At 44.4% G+C, this 17990-nt stretch overlaps 1 protein-coding gene across 1 annotated transcript in view; it reads right to left on the bottom strand.

Moving 5' to 3' along the window:
* The window catches only part of Wdr81 (WD repeat domain 81), a 523698-nt gene that overhangs the window by 473216 nt on the left and 32492 nt on the right, over positions 1-17990 (bottom strand). Inside the window, exon 6 of the mRNA XM_080282279.1 lies at positions 15362-15488. Coding sequence (XP_080138405.1) covers positions 15362-15488 — 127 coding nt within the window. The remainder of the gene's footprint in view (positions 1-15361; positions 15489-17990) is intronic.

Below are 17990 nucleotides of genomic sequence, written 5' to 3'. Positions count from 1 at the left end.
TGAAGCAGCACAAGGTTATGAAGGAGTGCATGGGGGATGTGCATATGGTCTAAGGAATGCAGAAGGAGAAAGGATACTCGAGTTTGGGGAGGCAACGGACATGATTGTGTGCAACACATATTTTAGGAAAAGAGACAGTAGGTTAATTACGTATGAGTCTGGGGGAAATAGCAGTCAGATAGATTATTTTCTGGTTAGGAGGGCCGATAGGAGGTTAGTGAGGGATGTTAAAGTTATAGGAAGTGAGGAGTGTGTGCAGCAGCACAAACTGTTGATTTGTGATACGGTGCTTAAAGAACAAGTGATGAAAAAGAGGACTTATGTACCTAGGAGGAAAATATGGAAGCTGAAAAACCAAGTAGTAAGGGATGCCTTCTATAGCGAGTTGAGGAGAGTGGTGGCTGAACAGGGAGCTGTAGACAGAGGCGTTAATGAACAGTACAGAGCCCTCAAGAACAATTTCTTGAGAGTTACTGATGTAACATGCGGCTGGACAAGAGGACCACCAAGACATAAAGTAACTTGGTGGTGGGATGAGGGTGCAGAAGCTGCAATTAAGGAGAAAAGAAGGCTTTTCCGGGAATGGAAGAAGGGTGGTAGCAAAGAGGAATATCTGGCTGCCAAGGGTAGGACTAGGAGAGAGGTATACAGGGCAAAGTCTGAATCACAGAGACAATTACTTGATAACCTAAATCATGGGGAAAGGAAAAATATATTTAGGGTGGCAGGTCAGGTGAAGAGGGATAATCAGGATATCATAGGTGAGCAGTGTGAAGAATGATGAAGGAAGGGTAGTGGTGAACAGTGAGGATATTAAAGATGCATGGAGAGAGCATTATAACCGGTTGTTGAATGAGGAGTTTGACTGGGACAGGGAAGGTTTGGAGCCAGCAGATCCAGTGTCTGGCCCTTGGCCTTTGATTGATACTGCTATTGTGAGTGAGGCAATAGGCAGGATGAGGGTGGGGAAGGCAGCAGGTGTGTCTGGGTTGACTGCCGAAATGTTGAAGGCCTCAGGCGATATAGGGGTGAGTTTAGTCACTGACCTGATAAATAGGATTATTTATGAGTGTGTTGTCCCAGATGATTGGCTGAAGAGTGTAGTTGTAAATGTGTATAAAGGGAAGGGTGATGCCCTGGAAAGAGGAAATTATAGAGGTATAAAGCTTTTAGATCAGATAATGAAGGTAATGGAGAGAGTTTTAGAAGGTATGATTAGAGAAAGAGTGAATATTGATGAGATGCAGTTTGGGTTTATGCCAGGTAGGGGGACCACTGCTGCCATATTCATTGTTCGACAGCTTCAGGAAAAATATATTGGTAGGAGAAGGGATTTTTATTTTGTTTTTGTTGATTTGGAAAAGGCCTTTGCCAGAGTCCCTAGAGAGGTGGTGAAGTGGGCAATGAGAAAGCTTGGCTTGGAGGAGTGGCTGGTTAGGGTGGTTATGGCCATGTATGTGGGTGCTCACACCCAGGTGAGAGTGAATGGAGATTTGAGTGATGAGTTTTCCGTGAATGTTGGTGTGCATCAGGGGTCAGTCTTGAGTCCCATGTTGTTTATCATGGTACAGTAATCCCTCTAATATCCGAACGCCCAATATCCGAACATCCCCACTAACCGGACATAATCGTCCTGGGATCCAATATTCCCAAAATGGGCCAAAAACCACAAAAAATTTGAAAAAAATCTGACTTTTTTCCCTCCCGTAATTTAAAATTCCCGCCTGCCGCCGAACAGCTGTTACACCATGGTCCCTTCACCCCTTCCTTCCTCCCCCTCCCCCCTCCCCTGTCAGGGTTGCCATTTGGTATTTTTCATTACCAAGTGTGGGCCAATTTGGTAATGAAAAATTCATTTGGTAATGAATCAGAATAATGCATTACCAAATGGATTTTTCACATGTATGAGGATACGCAGGATGGAGATGGTGGATTGTTTGCTCTCTCTGATTAATCTGCTACCCTACATAGCGTGAAAATAATTAACATGGTGTTAATTATAAGGAGAGTGATTACATGTATTTCCACTTGTATAAATAATTAGTGAAGAATAAATGCTAGCTTTACGAATTTGGTAATGAAGAGTTAAATTTGGTAATGAAAGTTGAGGAGATTGGTAATGTGGCCGTTGCGATCTGGCAACTCTGTTACCCCGCCAACATCAACAGTCACAGTCTAACTCCGATCGAGAGCAGATGCTCATAGCAGTGCAAGCCACAGGTGCTTGTTTTTTGTGAATAAACAGTGAATAAACTGCAGTACCTTGCCGCTAGAACACACAGGAATTTACATTGTTGTGCAGTGTTAAGAAATTAGAATTTAGAGTGCAGAGGATTAACTGTGGACTGCAAACTCGCGGTTCAAACCAGTCCAGGAGCAAGGGACTTGTAAGTACTCAGAATGTTTAATATTGTATAAACTCACCTCTAAAATGTCATTTTATGGTTGTTTTGCATTTATTTCAGTCTTTTATGTCCCTTATTGGTGTGATTTGGGTCTTAAATAGGTGCAATGCATGTCCAGAGGGAGTTGTATAGGTGTTTTTCTGAGTTAGGGTCCATAAGTACAAGTCCATAAGCGGGGGCCCAATATCCAGACAGGACCACTATCCGGACCTGCCTATGGCTCTGTTACGTCGGATATTGGAGGGATTACTGTTCTTGAAGCCCTTTCACGTGACTTTAGAAACGGACTCCCGTGGGAGTTGTTGTGTGCTGATGATTTGGTGTTGATTGCAGAGAATGAAAGGGAGGCGGAGGAAAGGTTTAGGAAGTGGAGAGATGGTATGGGGCAAAAGGGTTTAAGGGTAAATGCAGATAAAACAAAAGTGATGATATCTAGGGTTGGTGGCGGTACTGTCAAAGACGAGGGAGAGTGGCCATGTGCAGTTTGCCACAAGGGCGTGGGAAGTAATTCCATCTTGTGCGGTGTGTGTGATAAATGGGTGCATAAGAGATGTAGTGGTATCAGAGGTAGACTCCGAGATAATGCTGATTTTATGTGTACGGCGTGCCGGGGTGAGCAGGTGGAGATCGTCAGATGTGAAAGGATTGAACTTGCTGGTGAATCTCTTGAGTGTGTGGAAGAGTTTTGTTATTTGGGAGACATGTTGTGTGCTGGAGGTGGGGCTGGAGCTAGCTCTGTGGCTAGGGTGAGAAGTGGTTGGAAGAAGTTCAGGGAGCTCTTGCCTCTCCTGACATTGAGAGGGCTCTCCCTACGTGCTAAGGGGTCTTTGTATGCAGCATGTGTTAGGAGTGTAATGCTGTATGGCAGTGAGACCTGGGCAGTGAAGGAGGAAGACATTCGCCGGCTCAGACGTACAGAAATGACAATGATTAGGTGGATGTGGAGTGCGTCCCTGCGTCCAAGGCCTAGAGGGGTTGGGTTTACAATGGAAGAGTTGAGAGGTAGGATGGGACTGGAGTGTATCGGTGTTGTGATGAGGAGAGGTAGATTGAGGTGGTTTGGACATGTGGAGAGGATGGGAGATGATAATTGGGTGAGGAAGGTGAGAAGTGTTAATATTGGGGGTGGGGTTATGAGGGGTAGACCGAGAAAGACATGGGACGAGGTCATTAAGTGTGACCTTAGGGTTAAGGGACTGAACAGGGAGGCTGCAATGGATCGTGCAGCGTGGAGAGCCGCCATTAGGTGACCAAGACCGACACATGCAAGCATGTTGGAGCCTTTAAAAACAAAAACGAAAACGATATATATATATATATATATCTATATATATACAGTATATATATATATAAAAGTACAGTATATTGTTTGTACCAGACACCATTCTCCCAGCAAGCCTCTCTCATCTATGCTCTCATGGGGCTTGTGCCTATTCTTTCTCTTTTTATCTTGACCACCACTGCAGTCACAGCTCCATGTTCCTCTCAATTACTTTACTATTCCCAGTGGTTGTTGTGATGTCACTTGGCTATTGTCTATGTAACTTTTTAAGTACTTACAAATGTGTTCACTGTTCAGGTGGGACAGTATACTCTTCTTTCTTCTTAGCTTTCTCTTGATTTTTCTTTTCTCCAGGTTTTCCTCTTCTCTTGTCTTCACTGTTTTAAATGTTTAACTGAGGTAAGTTAAATGTTCTTACTCTGGCTTTGGTTTTCCTTCCTTAAAGCTGGCTCTTCTTTTGAGGGGACCACATGGCACTTCCAATGATCCCTTGCATGGTTTGCAAACTTGCTGATTGGGTCATACTAGCATCACATTTGATGTGTTACAATCTGGTGTTTTCCTGGGAAAAAGGTTTCTCCAGGTAAGCCTCCTGAGGTTTGAATGACTGACTGATTACAATACAATGACCAGGAGAGCTTCACAAGAGAGATCACTGCCACCATACAACAGCAGTAAAAGTGTTCGTTTTCATTTTGGTAGGCTCCAACATGCTTGCATGCATAGGCCTTGGTCACCAAATGGCAGCTCTCCATGCTGCTCGATCTATGGCAGCCTCCCTGTTCTGTCTCTTAACCCTCAGGTCACACTTAATGACCTCGTCCCACATCTTTCTCAGTCTACTCCTCACAACCCCATCCCCAGTATTAACACTTCTCATCTTCTGCACCCAATTATCATCCTCCATCCTCTCCACATGCCCAAACCATCTCAATCTACCTCTCCTAATCACAACACCAATACACTCCAGTCCCATCGTACCGCTCAACTCTTTCACTGTAAACTCAGCCTCCCCCCCCCCCCAGGCCTTGCATGCAGTGATGCACTGCACATCCACCTAATCATTGTCATTTCTGTACGTTTGAGCCTGCAAATATCCTCTTCCTTTACAGCCCAGGTCTCACTTCCATACAGCATCACACTCCTAACACATGCTGCATACAAACCACCCTGTATATATATATATATTTGGCTTTTGGTTTTTACTTTCTTGCATAAAATTATATATATATACATACATATACTGTATATATATGGTGTCTCTGTGGTACAGTGGTAAAGTGTGCGTTTTCATACACTGAAGAACGAGGGTTCGCGCCCCACCCGGGCAATAAACTTTGGGAGCATTCTTCTGGCCACGTACTACATTGGCGGACATCAGGGGTGCCGTGGTTGAACCAGTGTCGCATACTATAAAGTATGCTTGCACCCAGTCAGCTTGCGCAGGCCGATTACACTTGGTTCACAGACTACACACACATCCAAAGCCACTCCAACACTACAATACACTTACAAGCACTTCTCACCCTACATACAATCTCTACCAGACAGCCTAAGCCACTGGGTAGAGATACATTGGCTGTATCGTCCCGGCTTCGGTTGGGATAAGCCGGTCCTGCAGTGAACACTCAAATGGCTGATGAGATGAGATACATATATATATATATATATATATGTGTGTGTGTGTGTATATATACATATATTTATATACATATATAATGTGGGTGTAGGGTCCCCACATAAAGGAATTCCCAGGAAACAGTCCCATAAGTCACACTGTTATCTGACTAATGTGAGGGGAGGACCTCTAAAAACTTTTAAGAAGTCCCTACTATGGCCTTACTGAAAGTTGTACTCCCATCGAACATGCATAAAAATGCAATGATCATCATTAAGCACATTAAATACTGACTGTACAAGTATGAGGGTAATAACAGTCATGTCTCCATGGTTGTTCAATCTGTACATGGATGGGGTAATAACAGAGGTACAAGGTAGGGTAGTGCATGTTGAAGTGGCCCTGGTGAGAGAGGATAGTGTTTGGAAACTCCCTGTACTGTTGTTTGCAGATGATACTGTGTTGTTGAGTGAAGACGAAGGGGAGCTGCAAGGCTTGGTGGATGAGTTTGAGAGAGTGTGTAAGAAACGGAATCTAAAGGTGAATGTAGGGAAGAGTAAAGTGATGGTCTTTGAGAGAGGTGAAATCAGTGAATGTACAGCGAGGTTGGATGGTGAGGAATTGGAAAATGTGAGTACGTTTAAGTACTTGGGTAGTGTGATGAGTAAAGATGGAGGTTTGGAGGGTGAAGTGCTTGAAAGGGTACAGCAGGGAAGAAAGGTTGCTGGTTCTTTGAAAGCAGTGATAAGAAACAGGGAAGTGAGCATGGAAGTGAAAAAGTTACTACATGACAGTATTGTGATACCAACTCTAACGTACGGAAGTGAAGCTTGGACGTTGTTGGAAGGACACAAGTGGAAATGAGTTATTTAAGAGGAGCCTGTGGAATCACATGGAGAGACAGGCTGACGAATGAGGATATAAAGGAGCGTTGTGGTGTTGATGTGGATGTGATAGGAAGCGTTATGAGGAACACACTGAGGTGGTTTGACCATGTGGAGAGGATGGAGGGTGAAAGACTGACGAAGAGAGTGTATGTGAGTGAGGTGGAGGGGGAAAGAGGGAGGGGGAGGCCGAGGATGAGATGGAGAGATGGGGTGGAGAGGTATATGAGAGAGGGGGGTGTGAGTTGGGAGCAGGGGAGTGAAATGGCGGGGGACAGGGCGACTTGGAGGCGATTTGTTTGTGGCCACCCCAAACGGGATTGAGGCGTCTGGCAATAGATAGACAGAACAGGGGAACTTAAACTCATCTTGACACAGCAGTAGAGATGACCAGGTTGTACTGGAGGGGTTAACTGAGGCTGAAAAGCTAGAGATACAAGAACGGGCAGTGTCTCTAACCTCTCAAGGACTAAGGCTAAGTTTCAAAGGCCTCAAAATCACCCCCCCAGCATCATCACGTGTGTCTAATGCAGGGTCTCGTGCAGATGAAGGTCCAGGCTGTGGGGAGGAAAGCGGAGGTAGCTGAGGTGGTGTCAGTTGGCTCACAAAGCAAGTGAAAATTTGATGCAAGAATTCAATGATTTCATTTCAAAACTGCACATCTTATGCAATAAACCTGTCAATGTCGGCATAAATGTCATACAATATCTCAGTTGGGAGATACAAGTTCAGGTACACATTCTTCCAGATATCTGCCACATCAAGAAAGTGGCTAAGTTGCCAGCGGGACTGTCAGGCGGCTTCTGTTCCTCCGATATTTCTTCCTCATATAGCTGTTCCTCTTCCTTCACTTCATTCATTATGTCATTCATTGACATCAGTGCCTATGAACCACCAAGTTGCACAATTTCCTCCCTCATAAAGTCTCATAAAGCTTCTCCTGGGATGTGCCTTGCCACTTCCACTGTCTCTCCAAGGGCATCGGTGATTGTCATAGGTGGAACCACAGGGTAGACATGAAGTAGCAGCTTTTTCCATCCATGCTGAATTATTTCAGGTGTTGAATTATCACTGCAAAATCTACTCCAATATCTGCTGCTGCACGCATGACTTCATAGGCAGCACTGTAATAGGTCAAGGTCCAGACACAATACAATCATGACTCACTAAATGATGAGGTTACGTCAAATGAAAGCACACTGAATAACGAATTACACCCATACCCCGTTATCCGGCGCACTGATAACCGAACACAAGAAATAGGGGAACACAAGTGATCGTGGGCCCTTCGGGTCCCATGCACTTGCTCCTGTGGAGGGCTCTCGCTTTTATGTGCTGTTCTAGTGTAATGTTGTCACTTGGATTTTTTGCAGCTTCAGGAATGGAACCCGCGAGTCTGAAGTACACACACAGGCAACGGCTACGGATACAGTTTATTTTAGTTCTACCTCTTGGCAAAAAATTCTACAAAGATCCTATGCCGGGCGTCGGGAGCAGCGTTTTTTGGTCAGAATGTGATCGCTTATTAAATATAGTAAAAGTTTTTCAATTGTGATGGGACCAAGTTTTTTCACATCAGTGATTTTTTTGGAATTTTTGTGCCAATCTTAGTGCGATCTGAACGTGTAGTTTCGGCTGCCCAAAATACACACACACACAGACACACGGCTAGTGCTTTAGTATATTAGATTCTTACAATCCGGACAATCTGAATGTCCGTTGCCTCGCTAGTCTGACACCCCACCTCTCCACTCAGACACCTCGTCTCTCCCTAGGTTTGAAACAAGGTTCTCCCAGTCCTCCCATCCTCCCTCCATCCCCTCTCTTCTCCCCCCTCCCTGTCCCTCCTCCTTCCCCCACCACACTCAGCACTGCCAGGTATGTCTCCCTCCCTGTCCCCCTGCCTTCACCCACCCCTGGTTGTCTGCCTCTCCATCTCTCCACTCTCCCCCATTCCCACTTGTCTCGTATGTGTGTGTGTGTGTGTGTGTGTGTGTGTGTGTGTGTGTGTGTGTGTGTTCTTACCTAATTGTATCTTTACAGGAATGAGTCAAGCTCGTACTGTCCCGTGTCTTAAACCATATTTATCGTACATATCCTTAAATTTGTGAATTGTTTTGGCACACTATATTTCATTCGGTAGTGCATTCCATTGATCAACTGCTCTGTTTGGGAAACTGAATTTCCTTATGTCTTTATAACCTCTCTTCTTATGCAGTTTTTTGCAGTGTCCTATTGCTGATGCTTCCCCATGTGTTAAGTAATCATTTATGTCTATTTTCTCCTTCCCTGATATGCATTTATATAGCATTATCATGTCACCTCTTTTCCTTCTCTCCTGTAGTGTTGGTAGATTCAGTTTATTTAGTCTTTCTTCGTAGCTTAGGTCCCTTAAGCTTGGTATCCATCTTGTAGCGGCCCTTTGAGCTTTTTCAATCTTGTCTATGTGTTTTTTGAGATGAGGACTCCAGACTACTGATGCATATTCCAAGGTTGGTCTAATGAATGATGTTATTATCCTTCTTAGCATGTCTTCATTTATGTATGTGAATGCTATGCTCATATTTGCAAGCAGTGTATACATGTTCTGTACCTTCTCACTGATGTGGTCAGCTGGAAATAGTCTGTTATTGATAATCACACCTAGGTCCTTCTCTCCTTCTGATGTGTGGAGGGTTTTATTTCCTAACGTATAATCCCAATCAGGTCTTTTTTCACTTTTACCAAACTTGATTACATGACACTTGTCCACATTGAATTCCATTTGCCATGTATTACTCCATTCATAAAGTTTATTTAATTCTTCTTGTAGCTCTTTACAAGAGTCTGTGTTAGTAATTCTCCTTTGTATTTTTGCATCATCTGCAAACATATTCAGATAGCTTTCATTTCCAGTGTTACTGTTTATATCATTTATATACACTAAAAACATGATTGGTGACAGCACTGAACCCTGTGGTACTCCACTAGTCACTTCTTTCCATGATGAGTAGTTTCCCCTTAGTACTGTTCGCATTTCTCTTTTTATGAGAAAATCTTGCATCCAACAAAACAGTTTGCCTCGAATTCCTCCTTGATGGTACAGTTTCCATAAAAGTCTTTGGTGTGGTACTGTGTCAAATGCTTTCTTGAAATCTAAATAGATACTGTCCACCCATCCTTCTCTTTCCTGTATTGTGTTTGTTACTCTGTCATAGTAGCTCAGCAGATTAGTAACACATGATTTTCCTTTTCTGAAACCAAACTGTCCTTCTGTTATCATACCATGTTCTTCTAGATGATTTACCCAAGCTTTTCTTATAAGCTTTTCTAATACCTTGCTTACAACACTGGTCAGTGATACTGGTCGGTAGTTGAGTGGATTTTGTCTATTTCCTTTCTCGAACAAGGGGACAATATTTGCTTTCTTCCAAATATCAGGTAGTTTACCTTGACTCAAGGATTTCTTGAAAATTAAAAATAATGGTTTACTTAAATCCTTTGCACATTCTCGTAGTACCCAACATGAAATTTCATCAGGACCACTTGCTTTTCCTCTATCTAATTTACTTAACTACGCCTGTAATACTTTTTCTGATATTTGTATATCTGGTAGTATGTGTGGACATGCATGTTCCACATAGTCCCTCTCAAAATTTTTTCTTCTGTAAAAACTAATTGGAAATTCTTATTTAGCGCTTCACAAATATCTTTCTCTTGTGTATAGGTGATTCCCTCGTCCGTAATAGACTGTATTATATCTTTTACTTTGGTTTTGCTTCTGATGTAGCTGTAAAATAGCTTTGGTTTATCACTACTTTTATTTATTATATCCTCCTCAAACTGTTTTTGGGCTTCCCTCCTTATTCTTGTATAATCGTTTCTTGCCTGTTCATAATTATTATACGCCCTTTCACTATTGTGTCTTCTGTATCTATTCCACAACAAATCTCTTCTTTCTTTTGATTTTTTACATTCTGTATTGAACCATTTCTGTATTTTCTTATCTGCCTCTTTGTGCTGTGGGATGTACTTCTGGACTCCTATTTCATAAAATTCACAAAATTTTTTAATACAGCATTTAAATCTTGTCCTCTAAGCTCATTTTCCCAATCAATTTCTAAGAAATACTTCTTTAGGTCTTGATAATTTCTCATTTTATAGTTTAGGCTCTTTTTGTAACTTTCATTGCTGTTAACTATGTCATATGCTATCCTGAAGTTGTAATTTAGTACTGCTTGATCGCTTTTGCCGAGTGGAGGGTGATATATTAAACTGTCAATATCATTTTCTTGCCTAGTAAATATTAGATCTAGCATTGAAGGTACATCGAGTCCTCTTTTTCTGGTGGTTTCCCTCACATGTTGCGTTAGGAAAAACTCTTGCACGAGATCCAGGAGCTTTTGGTCCCAACAGCTTTCTTGGCTAACTATATCGAGTATTCCAATTTATATCTGTATTAAAATCTCCAGTTAGTATAATTCTTTCCAATTTCTATTCCATTTTATGTAGTAATGATCTTAAACTCTGAATTGTACTCTCTGCCAGGTCCTCATATTCGTCTCTTTCCCATGTGTTTGATCTGGGTGGCATGTACAAATTGGCTACAATTACTTTCCCTTCAGATGTGTTGATCTCTATTGCAATCAGCTCTACTTGTGATGGTATATCTAGTTTTATTTCATTGAGTTTTAGATTTGTCTTATTTAATATTATAATTCCTCCTCCCTTTTTTAAGTTTCTGTCTCTTCTCTATATACTGTTTTCCTCTAAGTTTAGTATGTCATTGGCTATCCTTGGTGTTAATTTTGTTTCAGTTAGGCATATTATATGTGGTTCATTTTCTCTGACATAATCATTCATCTCTAGTAATTTAGATACCATTCCATCCACATTTGACTGTGTGTGTGTGTGTGTGTGTGTGTGTGTGTGTGTGTGTGTGTGTGTGCACGAGCGAGCTAGAGAGTGAGTGATAGTGGTGAGTGAGCGAGAGTGGTGAGTGCAAAAGTGAGGGAGTGAGTGTGACTGACTGACTGAGTGACTGACTGACTAAGTAAGAGTGGTGAGTGAGTGAGTGAGTGAGACTAGGAGGGAGGGAGGGATATTGGGATGTTTGGCTTTCTTGCCTCATTCCCTGTCCCCCCCAACCTCCCCCTCCTCCATTTGTCTCCCTCCCTCCCCCACCCACACTTGGCACACTGCCAGCAACCTGCCTGGCTGTTTTGTTACCCTGAAAAGGTGTTGAACATCACACATTCCACCAGCCTCCTGCATGTGATGTTTAATGTGCCATTTTTTTCCTAAAGTATTGTATACAAGGATAATAACATTACCTATGGTATTTCTGTGTCAGTCTCTACTGACTGTGCAAGGTATATGAGAGCTTGTGTTTGGGTCTGGAACACATCTATGGCTTTTCTTCAGTAACTTATGGGGAAAATTGCTTCGATATCTGAAATACTCGCTGGCTGAACACTTCCAGTGGTACATAACACTGTTGGATGTCGGGGAATGGGTGTATCATGTGAGGCTGATATAACGTGGATTCAGTGGGGACAGGGAGGGGGTTCTCGACCCAGCGCACCACCGCCAGGCTTCATAACCCGCCACCTCCAGCATGTGTTGAGTTGTTCCGTGTGGTCTAGTGGCAAACGGCAACGTCTAACAGAGGTCAATAAACTCTTCATTATCCTCAACCTGCTGGACCTGGGTGATGACTGGTGACGTGCGGTGCAGTGATGGTGGCCTACCCACCTCAGGAGACTCCGACGACAACCGAAACTTACGTCCATTGGAGACTCACCGGATGTCGAAGTGCTCGGTTGCAGGTCCAAAGGTGAAGGTGGGAAATGAGCTGGTGGTGGTGGTGGTGAGAACTGGCTGGCGTTTGTGGGGGTCACAGGCTTGAAGAATGAGTTGATCCTGGTCTGACGATAGGACTGATGATTCTGCCGGATGATGGCAGCGTCCCGGACTGCCAAAAGCTCCATCGCCAGGCGGAGCAGCACCAACTCCCTGTCATAGTGTGGGTGCTCAGCATACTCCAACACCCCCTCCAGGTAACTGTGGAGGACTCTGAGATGAGGGACTGAAGGAGTTATGGAGGGCTGCGTGTCAGGGGCTTCACCCCTGTTCTCGTTGGTCCCGCTGTCCTCTTCTGTACCTGCAGAGGCAGCATTGATGCTCTCATCAGACATGGTCTGGTAACCAGGATCGCCACTGTTGTCGTCAAGCCACTCCCACATGTCAGTGACATCCACCTGCTCTCCTGCTGTTCTAACGCAACTGTGGAAATCACCCATGTCAAACCCCTCAAAGTTGTGCTCGGCACCGATTCCCTGCAGGGGACGAGACTAACCGCTTTCGAGAGTTTTGACGGAGACTTCATTCCATGCGTTCGCCAAGATGAGTACTGCAGACTTCAGGTCGTAACACCGAAGTTTCTGCAAGGTCTGCTCCCCACGTGTGTCCTCGACCGCGTCCTTGTCCTCCAGCACCACCATCACCTCATTCAGGAGCCTCTACAGTCTTTTTTCAGTCAAGATAACACCCTGGTCCACTGGTTGAATCAGAGCAGTGGTATAAGGTGGCAGAAACATGCACCTAATCCACCCATCAAAGCAACCAAATCCTTCTCAGACGCATGTGCAGGAGCATTGTCCAGGATCAAGAGTGCCTTCACCTGGTCACATGCGATTCAAAGGACCTCCGTTTGATAACAGATAACCTCCTTGATGAAATGTCTGTGGAACCAATCTCTGAAGATCTTAACGGTAAACCTGGCCTTCACAGAATGGCGCCATGCAACAGGCAGGCTATCCTTCAATCCACAAAGACAACATGGTTGTTTTGCACGCCCAACAACAACAGGTTTGAGGTGAAGTGTCCCATTAGCATTGGCACAGCACAAAACAGAGACACAGTGTTTGGACAACTTCCAACCAGGCACAGACTTCTCCTTTTCCTCAACCAGGGTGATGGTGGGCAAAGAGCAGTAGAATAGACTAGTTTCGTCAGCGTTATAGACTTGACCAAGGGCAAAGTCCTCGACCTCGATCAGGTGCTGCACTTTCTGGTGAAACGGGTCTACTTTCTCTGCTGCTGTGTCCAAGGCCTTGCTGTGTGCCTTACAGTCAGTAAGTCCATGGCAAAGCTTGAAGTGAAAGAGCCATCCCTCAGATGCCTTGAAGTCATGCATGTTGTGCAGGCATGCAAACTTCTCAGCAGCAGCGTTCACCTCGGTCCCACCACGCGCTAGCACCTTGGCACCACATTGCTGAGAAAACCATATCAATGTCGACCGGCAGGTAATGACGTGCCAGGCCCGGGCCATTACCTTCTTGTCACCGCAACGTGTGTGTTCGGCAAAGTCCTGTCCATACTGTGTAAGCTTGTCATGTGACTTCTTGATATTGAACAATGTTGAATGGGCTAGATCATATTCACGCAGAAGATGTCCTGTGGTCCAGTCCGTGTCAACCTTCCCCAGTATCTCATGTTTCTTCTCCAGACTCAGAACCTTCTTCTTCCGCTTCTCAGGTGGTGGTGGGGCCATCATCACACACACAAGAATACAGCAGAGCAGGACCACAACCTGAAGAAGGTAGGGAACCATCACAAAAGCAACCTCAGTCACAGCCATCATAGCAAAGCGGAACCACTCACGAGGGGCAGAAAAGCAGGAACTGAGGTGCGGGCTTCTGTTCACCGGCAAGCAGTACAGTACAGTGCTACCATATTGCACCCAACGGTTGCTTTCGAGCACAAAGGAAGTAACACGCAGCAAACTGACATCTGTCTATGAGGTTCACATTTGTTTACCCAGGCAAAGGGTTAGTATGTGACAGCAACAGCAGATGACCAGTAGATCACTGCCTCAGGCAGTGTATGACTAATGCGGCCTACCAGGCAACTGACCATTCAGTAGGGAAGCGGACAGGCACGCGTGGAGGGGGGTTTCTGTACTAATCCCGGAGGCCAGAGGACTCCCGCCATTCAGTGTAGAGGCGGACAGCTGGTTTTACCATACATTTACTCATGGCTTGTGGTCTGTGTTACACACGCGGTGGCCACCTGTACCCCTCAGCCAAGAACCACGCTCACCTCGTCCTTTCAAAAATAACCATAGGATTTTCTCAAAGATATGCTCAATGTGTTTCCCACGCAAAATTACATAGGTTAGCTTTACCTGACCTTACCAAACCTAACCTAACCCAATAGGGCTGCTTGGCAAAGGTGGCTGACTGTGGTATTGAAACGAATACCCATACCGACTGAAAGTGTATTGTACTGTATTGTACTGTACAAACACACATACAGTACTGTACTGTGTACAGTACAGTACTATCATATGCAGTGGCAGAGAAATTACTGTACTGATATTGTAATCGTAGCATGGGAAGGAATCTCCCTTTCTCTCTCTTTTTGTGTGTGTGTCTTCCTGTGGCCAAGTGATTTCCAACCTTTGGTAGAGAGGCAGACGGGTGCTGTCACCAAACATGTACTCATGGCTTGTGGTCTCTGTTCGATGGTAGTGGTGGTTGGGGAAGGCTTAGCCCGGTGGCCGTGTGACTTTCAACGTTCAGTGGAGAGGAAGACAGGCATTGTCACTGAACATGTACTCGTGGCTTGTGGTCTGTGTTACAATCCCAACGACAGTGAGGAAACAGCTAGCCAGGTGGCAGTGTGATAATGGACATTGGGCAGGGATGTGTATGGATGTTTTGACACTGCTTGTGGGTTACGGACTTATTGCTCAGGTGCTGCAGGTTCATTGGGAGTGATCGGATGAGCACGTGACTTTGACCATTCAGTACAGGGGCAGACGGACATTTTAGCTCTGGTTGTGGGTTATGGCCTACCTCTCGCTCACGACTCCAGCCCAGTGGCCACGATACCGAATGTCTGAACATGTTGGCTGGCCGGCCGAAGTTCTCGGGCACTTTTACATCTGGATAATAGCGAGTAAATTTGGATAATGGCTCAATCGAGCCAAGGCCTAGCTTCCAGATACTGAACATGTCTGGATAATGAGCATACGAATGATTGAAGGATCACTATAAATACAGTACAGTATAGTATTCCTGCAAGCTGTATTATGTACACCCAGGCACTATACAGCAACCTATATAATTGCAATGTAAAATTTAGTCTGTCTCCTTTGACCAGTAAAACATAACAAAGTGCATTAAACCTGTATGATGACACGTTGCCAAAGGTCTCCAATTTTTTCTCCCATGTGAAGGGCCGACTGAACCTCTGGAGGACTGAGGGAATCATGCTGTGGTGGCAAGGAGTATGTTCCCTCTCGCACTATCCCTCTGTAAAAAATAAATTATAAAATTAAAGCCCTCCTTCTGAAATGTTTCTGACAGGAAAACTATGGCAACAAGAGTCAACCTGTTGCATAACAGATTGACAATATACTGCATTTTCCAGCAGCACACAGGCCTTTAGGTGCATTCAAATTTTAAATGCATATTCTGGAAAAAATAAATATAAGCCGTGTCTACTACATTCAAGCTGAAAGTGCGCAGCAGATACTCGTATGCCATGCTGCTAAGCCTAATGCACCTACCAAATACATTAGCTTATAATATCCATATTTGAAACTCGACTCTACAGCGAGGAATATACAGTACTGTATGTACAAAGTCTACAAAGGCAGAACAGCTTTCTTAGCTTGCCTTTTCTGCAAACACATTCAAATGTAGTTATCATATATACCTAGTTAAAATTGATCTGAAAAACAATCATGTAGGGCATGTGTTTGGAGTTCTGTTTACTATTACTGCAGTGGCAGTAGTACCCTAGTAGTAGCTGTTCCCTAGGTAGTCTGGCTGAACAGCCCCGAGTCCCTTAATAAGGCCACAGCTAAGACCGGGCTTTCCCACAGAGCTCTCAAGCAGTGTATGTTGTGTTGTTGGTGCAGGCGACTGTATGCAATGCAGTCTTCCACAATGTGCTTAACGGTATGGGGTGCTGTGTTGCATCCTGGACAGGCATCAAAGACGGAGTCATCCAACCTCTTCTGATAACCCAAGAGGGCTGGATGATGCCCACATCTCAGTATGGCTAGGTGGATCCTGTCTTCACGAGGGAGACAGGAGTCAGATGGGTGGATATCAGGAGACCGTGCATAAAGCTCTGTGTTGTCTTTAAGTGACTGAATGGAGTGGCAAGTGATCTGAGTATGGCTTTGCTTCTGGAAGCTGGTTTGAGGGGGGCAAGGGGGTAGAGATGACAGTACTGTACTTGTGTATGACATCGTGTGCTGAGTGTTGTTTTGGTGTTCCCTGGTGTGTGTGGATGTGCTGCCAAGTAGTGTAGTGGATGGTATGGGTTTGTGGAGGATGCAGCAAGAATTGGTGTGCCTCTCATGTCTAGATGATCCTTGACTTTGAGGACTTTGGTTTCTGGTTTAGGTGGTCTGTGAGTGTAGTAGTGTGTTTTAGTGAGGTTAAAAGCCCATGCAGGGCTTGCATAATTCGTCACTAAACGTATATATTGTTTGTATACCGTGGTGGTGGTTTCTTTCTTGTGTCCAAATGTTGTATGAGCAAGTGACCTTAAGGAGTTGAGTATTGGTGCTAATTTATCTTTAAAATTTGTGATGTGTTGTTTAAATGACACTGATGTATTTTATATTACACCAAAGATTTTGTGTGTGTGTGTGTGTGTGTGTGTGTGTGTGTGTGTGTGTGTGTGTGTGTGTGTGTGTGTGTGTGTGTGTGTGTGTGTGTGTGTGTGGTAGAGGTGTGTTGTTTATATTGGTGCGGAATGTGACTGTGTTCTGCTGTCCAGTTTGTGAGAGGGGTCACTGTACATTTATTTGGCTGGGGGATGTGTGCGGCTGTGTCTACGTTTTGTGTGTACATGTAAGTGTTATGTCATCTGCATAGGAAGCTATGCGTATTTGTGGTGTGTATGTTGTGCACGTATAGGTTAAAGGGAGTGGGGGACAAAACAGATCCTTGGGGGACGTCGTTTGTGAAGTTTCTGATGTTCAGTGACTGACCAGCAAATGTTACATGGGCATATCTGCCTGCTAAACAGGTTGCCAGCCATCATTTTGTGTTACTGTGCATGTTTTTCTTTAATATTTTGTTTGTGAAGTTGTGATAGGGGATGTCATCAAAGGTTTTCCTAATGTCTAGCGTGACTAGGAGTGTTCTGTGTGGTGGCCTAGCTGAACTGATGCCATGAAAAACTCTCTGTGTAAGATCTGTACGAAGAGTGTTAGTGGAGTGTAGTGGCCTAAAACCATGTTGTGATGGGGCCAGGAGGGTGTGAGGTGTAACTAGTTGTAATACCAGTCGTTCAGTGACTTTGGAGGGGGTGCGGAGGAGTGTGATGGGGCGGTGCAAGGAAGGTAATGTGGGGTCTTTTGTTGGGTTTGGGGATTGTGATGTATGTTGTGTGAGTAGCTGTTGCTTAATACAATGGTGAGTGCTTGTATGCCTTGTGATCCAAGGCGTTTAAGGCGTATGTTGCTTATGTTGTCTGGTCCACAGGCAGATAGGTGCTTCAGGTTGCTAATGATGTGCTTCATCTGGATGTAAGTGAAAGGTGTGAAGTCTGGGTATTTGGGGAACTGTCTCTTGCGTCAGATGACACATCAGTCGTTGTGATGGGGGTTCAGATGGCTGACATGTGAAAAGTGACTGATGAGAGTCATTGCTTGTTGTTTGTTTAAGCATATGGTGTCTGTTGTTGTGATGGCAGCATGTGATTGTGTAGTGTTGCTATTAGAAAGTGTGATGCTGTTTAGTGTTTTGTAGAGTTTGCTGGTGTTTGTTTTGTGATGGAGATAATTTTCCAAT

Source organism: Coenobita brevimanus, chromosome 93, assembly GCF_032717465.1.
Source record: "Coenobita brevimanus isolate Jiangsu-jjx chromosome 93, ASM3271746v2, whole genome shotgun sequence".
NCBI lineage: Eukaryota > Metazoa > Arthropoda > Malacostraca > Decapoda > Coenobitidae > Coenobita > Coenobita brevimanus.
The sequence above is the reverse complement of the archived record's forward strand: the minus strand, read 5'-3'. Positions and strand labels throughout refer to the sequence as shown.